The 10,545-nt window shown below is 29.2% G+C and overlaps 1 protein-coding gene across 2 annotated transcripts; it reads right to left on the bottom strand.

Moving 5' to 3' along the window:
* Positions 1-1,234: 1,234 nt before the first annotated feature.
* cue (Protein cueball) lies at positions 1,235-5,033 on the bottom strand. 2 transcript variants are annotated; one of them, XM_071888889.1, is made up of 6 exons: positions 4,994-5,033; positions 4,498-4,920; positions 4,079-4,291; positions 3,084-4,011; positions 2,349-2,646; positions 1,235-2,288 (listed from the first exon to the last, which is right to left on the bottom strand). In XM_071888889.1, the coding sequence occupies exons 2-6, from the start codon at positions 4,583-4,585 to the stop codon at positions 2,169-2,171; spliced, it is 1,647 nt and encodes a 548-aa protein (XP_071744990.1). In that variant the 5' UTR covers positions 4,586-4,920; positions 4,994-5,033; the 3' UTR covers positions 1,235-2,168. The 2 variants fall into 2 exon arrangements, with proteins under 2 accessions (XP_071744990.1, XP_071744991.1); XM_071888890.1 differs by having other exon boundaries at positions 4,498-4,802; positions 4,994-5,030.
* Positions 5,034-10,545: the final 5,512 nt, after the last annotated feature.

Raw genomic sequence — 10,545 nt, 5'->3', positions numbered from 1 at the left:
TTTTTATTCTTGTTTCATCAATATTTTATTTAGTAAAAATTTCAACTTTAAGCTCTCAAAATGGCGTTTCCTTCAAATATGTAGTAATGTATGATGTCAGAAAAACGCTCTATTCTTATTTTAATTGATACATACATACATACTTATATATTTTTTGTTCTAATTAACAGAATTGAAAGCTTTTAATATTAGTTGTTGCCAAAATTAACTTGTTTTTGTATTAATGTTGTTGTCATCCTTGATCTATGAAAATAAAGATCAAATTGATTTAGATATTATGATGATATTTTTCTATGCAATTATTGCACACCATTTAATTCACTCCTACGCGTACGTTATTAAATCGTTTAAATGTCATATTATGATGTCAAAATAGGAGCGACTAATGGGTTATATAAATATATACAAAAATAGTAGTACTTGTTCTAAGCACCGATATAACTTCTTGCTAAGAGTTGATACATGAAAACAACTTTCAAGAACAGTTTTTTTTCATTATAATTATCATCAAAGGAATTAAAACCGTTGGATCCTATCCAGCTGATTAAGTGTTAAGTTCCTTATTCATCATTTTACTAATATATAAAGTGTCTTGTGTTCAATGACCTCTTTTTGTAACTTCTTTGAATGCATTTACACAAATTAGAACTACAAAAAACAATATATTTATAATTACGTATTATACTTGAATCATACCAGTAGATATATAGTAATATAACACAGGCTACATTCATTAGTGAGTCTAATGCCCCAATTTTGAGAATTTTTGGCACTGTATGTACCTAATAAACGGATCTATGCAATTTCATTGCCCATGAAATTTTGGAAAAAGGGAGAAATTATAAACTGAAGGTATCTAATAACTTTTTGCTAAATATATACTTTTAGATTATAATGCAATGGTTAGAAAATATTAATACAACTTTTTCGAAAAATTACTATTTATGATAAACAATGTCAAGATTCACTTCATTGGCTTTGCGCAATATATGCATGTCAGTACCGTAATCACGGTTTTATAATTGGATATGGTTGGAGGAACTACGGATGACTCAACATTAATAGACCGATCAATATGATTACTGTTCTTCTTTTTTACTCTATAAATGACAGATCTATTACTGATATTGGTTTATAGGTTTTAATACTATATGACATTAATACAGTAACCTAGTTCATGTAGACTATTTTAGGAGTGAACATGCATAACACATATATGAATGAACAGATTAAATAATTAATTATTCGTCTTTATTCTACTATAAATATATATATTTATATACTTATGACTATAAAAGTAATACTATGTATTTCGACTGAATGAATTGCAATGGACAAGTATTTCTGTTTTCTTAAAACGAGAACATCACCCGTCATTGAATATATAAATTTTTTCATGAAAAAGAACAAAATGTATAAATTATGGTACTTGTATATATAAAAAGAAAGGGGTAAATTTGGTTAAATCAACATTCCTCACCAACACGTACGATGATGATCTGGTTACGTAGTCAATCGCATATAAGTAATAAACAAAGTATCAATACTTGCTTTAAAAAATATTATCCATTAAATTAAATTCAAACTTGCTGAAAAATATTGAATTTTTGTTAATAGAAAGTAGAATTGCTACAAGTCCATGTCTGTCAGTTTTTCAGTAGGTACTAATGATGATGGTTTACTTAAACTATCTTATTGTTTTTCTTTCTTGAAAAATCAATGATGTGTAGTATATTATTTGGTTTGTCTTCATGGTGAGAAAGTAGCATTGCGGACTACAAAATATGCTTACAGATTGAAGACATGGGCGGAAGGCGTTGAAAGATAACACATTATATGTATCACATTTGGAGTATTATGTACTTCATAATGAAACCGTGATTTTTCCTTTTTCGAATATATAATATATCAAGGTCATCAGGTTCTTCGTATCACAAATAGGAGGTATTTATAAATATCATTGAACCTTGAATATTTGTGAGTGAAAATCAACTCGGTTCAATTTCAAAATTACTATCCAATTATGTATCTTGGAAAATAAATAATCAATGAATGCTTTGGTTTAACTACTACAATGTTTTTAGCTGGAATGAAGGAATCTCTCCTCTCATGTATATAAAGCACATATTGCCTAAGGGTTACCGTACGATTTCTTGAGAATCATAGTTTTAAAAAAGGTTTTCTTCTTTGTTAACGAGCGAATCATTATCCAGAAGAACTGCTTTATCGTCATCACCGTGGCTTAACCCTCTTCGTCTTGGCTTACGAAATGTGGCCTCAACACAAGGCTGTAAATAAATAATCGTCATAATATAAAAAATATAAAGCAAAAATTATAAAAATATTACTGTGTCACATAAAGTCATTTGGCAACAATCTTCAATGTCCACAAAAGAAGAACAATTTGTCGTCTTTCCAATACATATTTCTGACTTTGGTGGCTCTGGAGTATCAATAAATTTTTCTGATAAACTATTTTTTTGTCTTACATACACTCCTTTTTTCTCCCTATATGTTCTGACAGTAATAGCAGTGAGCAACAGGAGTAATAATCCCGTAGATGATGAAGTTAGAACAAATCCATAGAGGAAAACCTTGGAAGTTGGAGATTCTTTAATCTGTTGAACATTATTTCGATCCTTAGACCTGAAATTTAAAGCATGCAATTATGCTTTCAAATTCCGATTAATTCTGAATGAATACCTTAACTGTGAATATATAAATTCATTTTTACAATTAATTTTACTTAGAGGTTACTTTAATTTCTGACTACTTTTGTAGTATTTTTAATTGTTAACTATTGCGATATAAGAAAATATTATATCAGGAAGAAAATATTATTTTACTTTTTGAACTAAACGCTTAAGTTTGTACATTAAAGCAATCCATGTACTTACTAATATACACTCATGCAAATTTGTCCTTGCGCCATTTTGAAAGAATGGCGTCGCAAAGAAAATGAAATCTAGGCATGCTGAACAAGTTAACAAATAAATAAAATCTAAACACTTAATTGAGTATTTGCATTGATCCTCCTTTAAATTTAGATGATCTTATTAAAATACCTACAGGGTAGTACTTACATATCAAACTGACATCGTGCTCCATTAAATTCACCAATACACTGACAAATTGGCTTGCCTTTATTTGATGTAGGAAAGCGACATATTCCCTTATTCAAGCAATAGTTATGACAGAGATCATTTTGACAGCGAGATCCACTATAACCAAATTGGCAATGACAAATTGGAAAGTTAATTGCAGACAGACTGCAATTTCCATGTATGCAGTAATTTTGGCATATTTCCGAGGACATAGTCACTGTTGAAGGTTTCATAATGTTATCATTTGTTTCTTCAACTAACTCGGTGGAATACTTGATCACAGACTCTTTTTCAATGCACTTATTAGGAAATGAAAGAGATGCGATCCCCATGGGCCTAGACGACTTCAAATGTTTCACAGCTGTAAGTTCACATTTATCACCAAATTTATGAGCTCGCCAAATTACCATGTTCATCCAATCAGACCAAAAAATATGATTCTCAGTAACAGTTATGTCATAAGGAGAATTATCATTTCCCTTGCAAACAACTGTCCTTCCACTCGAATCAGAAAATGCTCGCTCTATTTTATATTTATGATTTTCATCTGTATCAATCCAGTATAATCTAAGATCCCAATAATCATAGATTAAACTTCTAGGTTTTGATAAATTGGAATCAATAAAAATCTGAGTCGCTGATGAATTGTAGGAGTTGAGATCTAAATTCAAAAATTCAATTCTTGGTCGGTTGGAATCCCAGTTGACCCAATATAAACGGCGATTGCATGAATCAATTGCAACATCCCTAAGTTTTCCGTGTGGCGAATCCATCGTTATGACATTCTGAAGTTTTTTTTCTTTCGTCAATAAAATTGAAGATATTTGACGTTTTCTGGAGTCTGAGAAATATAGCTTTTTGCTCTTTGAATCAAATGCAATTCCTTCGGCCATATTCAGGGAATTTTCTTAAAAGCGAAAAGATATTTTCAATTAATTGATCTTAGAAGGATTTATGATAAAAAAATATCTTACGTTCAACCAAAGGAAGGATTTGTAATTTTTTTCCAAGACTAACTTCGAAGATAGTTGTTCCCTCATCCCGATAGTCGCTTAAAAATAATTTATGTCCATCTGAGGTTATACTCACAATATAGTTAACTGTTGGAGATAAGGAGAAAGATTCAATCACGTTTGTGGATTCTCCATCAATGATTTCGAGTCGGTCTTCAAAAGATATCACAATACCTATAAAACAAGTGCATATGCCATATTATATTTAATATTATACATAATTGACTGCAGATGAAATAGTTTTAAGGGCCAAAAAGAAGACTGATTTTGAATCAAAACAATTAGAGAGTTGTCAGTCGGAAGACTCATTCGTCAATGTTTTGGACCTGAGCCTTATTCTTGAAATACATAATAATATGTAAATGTCATCTGTTACTTACTTTGATTGGAAGAGGATGATCCAGCGACATTGTTGTTCGAATAAAATAGCATAAAAAGTAGAAGCGTTTCACGAATCGGAATATCCATAACGATTTTATTTTTTGAAATTACTAAATCTAATATAACTGTATTTTGTATTTTCTTCACGTGCGTTCACTTTGAAAGGTTTTCTTATAAGGTTAATTTAGCGAATGCCTTTTTACATAGATGAACAAGTAACTACACCACATGCTAAAATAGTTGTAATACTTTGCCTCCTTCGTCTTGAAAATAAATTCCATGATTCCTTCTTTTTTAGAGTCAGCTGATATGTAATAAAAAACACACTAATCTATTTTATCTCAATGTCTTGAAGTCTAACTGATTAGTGTTGATCCATTACGATATTCAGAGTGTATTTAGATCATGTATTTAACATATCGCTATTAAATACATGATAATAATTACTCTTTAAATGGGTTGGAATAAAGATATTTCGAGAAACCCTCTTCTTACCTTGACTGTTTGTGACGATCAAAGGAAAGCAATATGAGGACGTATGACATAATTAGAAAGCTAAGGGCTAAAATGGGATGTTTTTCATCTAAACAATTACAACCCGTGGTTGTATACTACTAATATTGATGTAATTAAAATTCACTTTGAAACATGATCCTTCTCACGATTATATACATACTGCATACCATATAATAATGTAGGAAATATTTCCTCACAGATAAATATCAATTTTTGAAATCAATAGTGATAATATGCAATTGCTTCATTATAGGATTATATGTATTTGAAAAAAGAAAATGAATGCTGTTTCATATTACACTTTATGCAAGATTTTTTTTCTTCATAAATTTTCTTTAATAATGTTATAGACATAAGGGTAAAAATATACTTTATTTTTAATTCTACTGTGTTAAAGCATATATGATTATTTTTAAAAACAAGAGGTAAATATTTCGGTACCTAGCATACCAAAATAATCACGCAACACATCTTTTATTATTTTCTTTTTTTGTTACCTACCCTGATATAGCCTACCTAAATATATAATACAGTATTATATTATTAATACTCTATAGTTATTACCTCTAGGAATAATAAGCCAAACTTAGGGGTCTTGCAGTTCTAGCGGTTCTTGAACCGGTACGGAAACTGCAATATATTGCTTATCGGTCTCGAATATTGTGCTTTTATTCCAATATAGAATATATAAAGAAAATACAATATATATCGCCAGGGTGATAAAATTTTATCTGAGTTCCGAATTGCTATGGATCTGTAAAAGTGGTAAATACCGGAACCGTTTAACAAATATAGATAGCCTTACAAGTTCATAATAAATCTAATTTTATCCTTCTATTTACAAAATTTTGAAGCGTTCATAAGTTAACCAAAAATTCAATTCCGTATAATATAATTTACAGTGTTTATTTATTGGAGGAGTCTGATTGGAGCAAGGTGGTGGATAATTTTGAATTATCCACTACTTTGGATTGGAGTCACTATGAACGACTCAACATTGATCAGGGGCGTCCGCAGGGGGGTATCCCCCTCCCAAATGAAAAATTTGTCAAAAAATACGTGGGATCAGGCCCCCTTCCGTTGATTAAAGACTTGAACTAAATTCACTGCACTGTTACAATATTATGTATAACTTGCGATAAGTTTTAACATCATGGAAATTAGGATAGAGAAATTGAAAGAAAAAAAAATGTTCAATTATCTTTTTCAATTATGCGTCCCTTGGGAATCTTTTGATAAATATGAAGTAGTTCTATATTACAATTATTTTAATGCATATTTGTATAGTGCCGCTTGCAAATAATATATTCACATTATAATTTTCCTATGCAACCTATGATTTATTTTTTTGATTTATGTAAGATAGAATATAATACTAATATATTATTTCATGGTAAAAAAAAAATCCAAGTTGAAAACACTCATGCAAAGTTGTTTTTGCATTCAGATGGAATGCTCAGGTGATTCTTTCTACATAGGAGTGTCTCTCTGTAGGGGATAATTTAATAATATTTATACATACATACAACACTATATAACGGGTCTACGTAGAATCATCATCAATATAAGATCAATTTCATATTCACTTGTGTCAGGAAAGTCATCATGACAAAATAATATTATAATATTAAATGATTATCGAATATAATTAGCTTATACTTACAATACAATAGACTACACGTTAACAATATGAAAAATATATTGCAATTAATAAGTATTGGCTAATTATGTTAAATAATTAAATTAAGCCCATAAAACAGTACATAAATTCCCGTCAAGACCTTTAAAATAGATCTTATGGCAGCTGACAATTTTAAGCCAATCACCAAAGAGAAGGTCTTCTTCTACGGAGTGCCCACTCTTTCGCTTGAGTCCTTTAGATAAAAGGGACATAGGAACTATTTTGCTATAAATTTTTGAATCTTTTTTACAGAAAATGATTTCGAATCCTCACTTTTTTTAGAAATTAAAATTTTATTTATTTTCAAATAAAATTGTTGAATATATTAAAAAAAAAAAAGGACATTTCCTTTTTTTTCAATAACATTTTTATTAAATATTAAAAGATATGTGCAAGGCTTCTATTTATTACAATCTAAATACCCCCTCCTTAAAACCGCCATTAGTTATTGTTTCAATTTTACATAAATTAGACTAACTTTTTTTGATTGTCAAAAAAGGACACTTTGCTTTAGGGGAAAGGAGGTGTTAATATTTCGAAATTAATTAATCTATATTAGGATTATCCCATGAAAATTTTTCACAAGGAAACGGATTTGACAAATATCCAAATGATCTCAAAGGTCTTAAAGAGTTAGAAATTAGCATTTTGATGAATTTTGGATAAGTGAATGATTAGTAGAGTGGAACATTCACAGATATAGGAATAATGTTAATGATTTATAAAATCATAACATTATTTATATAGTATTTTTGTACATTTATTATATTTTGATATAAAAGATTGTGTTCGATAAAACTTTTTTTAACTTTTTAAATAAAGTTATGATTGTTATCAATCACACCATTATTCCTAAGACTATGAGTTTTCCAGTCTACAGTTTATTTGTTTTTTTAATTATAAGGTTTTTACCTCTCTATGGTTGAAATTTAAAAAAAATCAAACACTATATACCTTGAAAATTTTAAAGTAAATAAATAAAGTCATGGTTTATTTTTTATTCATTTTTATTTTTTTCATAAAAAAAAATATATACTCCAACAGTATTTTTAAACTAAATAATATCTTTTCAATGATATGTCAAACTTTATAATAATTGTTTTTGTTTAAGAGATATCGCTAATCAAAAATTCATCAAAATGCTAATTTGTTCATTTTTAAGACTTCAAAATTGTTGGATTGAACTACAGATTCAAAATTTCATTTCTGAGCTAATCTACTTTTAAAAACCCATATAATAAATTTTAGTCACATCCTTTTCCTAGTAAAAATTATCATGGAATGACTAATTAAAAAAGCAAAGTTTATCTGGAAGTTTGACCATAACTCATTTTTAAATTTTTATTGGATTTAAGAAAGATAATTAAGATTTCGAGAGAAAAAAAAAATCTTGGTACTTTTTAATAGGCATATAAAGAGTTGATTGTAAAAAGGTCTTATATATCTTAATGCTCGAAAGATATACTAAAAATATTGTTTAATAGTTAGTCCTTTAGTATCTGTGTTTGCAATTTTTTAGAATTTTAGAATTATTTTTTTCCGTGGAAGCCTCATTCATTAGTGTTCGGTTCATATATTAGAACTAGTTGACTAATTGATTTAAGATAATAACAACGAGCATGTGTAATTAAAGCGCGGCATATTAAACAATATCAATAAACAATAAAACATATCTCACGGAGTTTTTTTCTGCCTATTTTCTCGTTACATGTGTTCTGAACGTTGATTGGTTGAATTGGAATTAGCTATTTTTAAACGTATAGTTTTTTTGTGAGAGGTATAAAGGTTAGAAGTAATTTGCATGTTCGGCGATTTTTTGCTATTGAAAAAATGTGGATCAAAGACTTTGCATTAAATTTTGAGTAAAAAATTTAATTAAGTGCTCCGAAACACTTGAAATGTTGACAGTGACATGTACGGTAAAAGTGTTCTGAGTAATAAAAAAATGTTTAAAGTGGTACAAACTCTTCCAAGTTGTTCGTGAAGATACCAATGACGAGCCTCGCTCTGGATATCCAATCCTGTCAAGAACAGATGAAAACGTTGCAGGAGTGAAGAAAATGACTATCATAGAAGTTGCTGAGAATATTGACATTTCGGTTGGCTCGTGCCATAATTTTTTTTGAACGTTTTTGGGCATGAGCCGAGTGTCAGCGAAGTTTGTTCAGAAACGGCTTAATTTTGACCAAAAGAATCGTCGCATGAGCATTGCTCATGAACTGTTGACAAACATCAATGATGATCCTGATTTTCTCAAAAGGTCCATAACTGGTGACGAATCATATTGTTATGATATCGAAACCAAAGTCCAATCGAGATAGCAAAAAATCGCCGAACGCGCAAAATACGTATAACCGTTATGCCTCTCACAAACAAACTATATATATGATATAGCTGAAACAGAAAATATATTTATTCATTGCGAGTGTACTAACATAAAAAAAAAAAAAATCGACTCTACCAAATGTTCCTTTCCACGAAATTTGAAAAGTCACCTTACTTTTTGAACACAAGTCGGATAATTATATTTGACTTTTGTAATAGGTAATCTTTAACTAATTTTCCTCACGGTGAGCTTTTGTGACACAGATGATAGATCAATTCACATAAGTTTTTTGGAACGATTAAACTTTTTTTTAATCTTTTGAATAAAATGACTAAAGATTTGGACTAATAAACTATTCCAGTTTCGCTTATTAATATTGCAAAAACATAAGTATGTCTTTACAAATAAAACATATTTTAAACAGACGTTATAATCAATACGTTATAACCCAAAAAAAGCAACAATTTATTTTTTCGTTTTTATATTAGCAAGTGTTTTATGAAGCAGTATACTTAATAATCTTTGTGATTGAAGTTTAATTAGTTCCAATTAGGACGTAAATTTTGTGTCTAATTATTCATATATTAGCATCTACTTTAAGATAAGTATGTAAGCCTTGTATAATATAATATTTTCAGTTATATACATTTTAAATTACTAAATCCCTACTATTCGAATGTAACACATATCTAAAAATACTTTAATATAAAATATATATCATTAGTTTTTTGTTTTGTTTTTGAATGAATTTTCTATGATATGTAGTGTATCAACATAAAAACGATCTTGAACAAAAATAAAGCAAAGGTAAAAATCCCCATCTTTTTTTTTACTTCATATATACCGCAATATGTCATAGACGTATTTGAATTAATTATAGGCTTTGTATTCTAATTTGTGGGATCATTTAATATACTCACAAATTCTTGGTATGGTTTATACCCTTTATTTGATTTAAAAGACTGATATTAGCACTGATCTGGCCTTTTCAAATAAAATTTATCCCTTTCTGGTTTATTTTTTTGATTGTAACAATCAATTTAGACTACTTTAAGTACCCTTTGCAGCATCTACAAAGGGTTATTATGAATAATTTGTTGATAGAAATTGAGGATAATAGGTCGAATAATACAAATATAATCCACACTCTATTTTGAGAAAAATCATTCTAGCTTTTTTTTGTGTTGACGGGCTACATATGTATAGATGCGAATAAGCATCATGCAAAGAAAGTTATTTGATTAGAGATTAAATAGGTTAACCTTAAGGTTCAAAATGAATAAGAAAGGAATGAAAAGTGTACATTTCCATGATGGTAATTCCAATTCAAAAAGTAGAGGTAAATTGGAGAGAGAAAATTAGAGAAATGAAAGTCAATGTAGAGGGCGCTAGGAGTGAACATTAAAAAAAAAGTCAATAAAGTGTGGCCTGTTTTTTGGGGAATGATGAGAGTTGGGCCGCTCTTTGGGAGAAATGAAAGAGAAAATAGAAGCTCCTCGCTCTCTCTTTCCTGCTCGGCAACTC

This window comes from Lepeophtheirus salmonis, chromosome 5 (assembly GCF_016086655.4).
Source record: "Lepeophtheirus salmonis chromosome 5, UVic_Lsal_1.4, whole genome shotgun sequence".
NCBI lineage: Eukaryota > Metazoa > Arthropoda > Copepoda > Siphonostomatoida > Caligidae > Lepeophtheirus > Lepeophtheirus salmonis.
This window is presented reverse-complemented; position numbering and strand designations above follow the sequence as displayed.

Excerpts from the sequence above, each read along its gene's own strand:
- cue (XM_071888889.1), bottom strand. The coding sequence starts at position 4,585 with ATGGATATTCCGATTCGTGAAACGCTTCTACTTTTTATGCTATTTTAT. Across the intron at positions 4,012-4,078 it reads AATCCTTCCTTTGGTTGAAC|AAAATTCCCTGAATATGGCC; the intron begins GTAAGATATTTT and ends TTCGCTTTTAAG. Across the intron at positions 2,289-2,348 it reads AAATGACTTTATGTGACACA|CCTTGTGTTGAGGCCACATT; the intron begins GTAATATTTTTA and ends ATTTATTTACAG.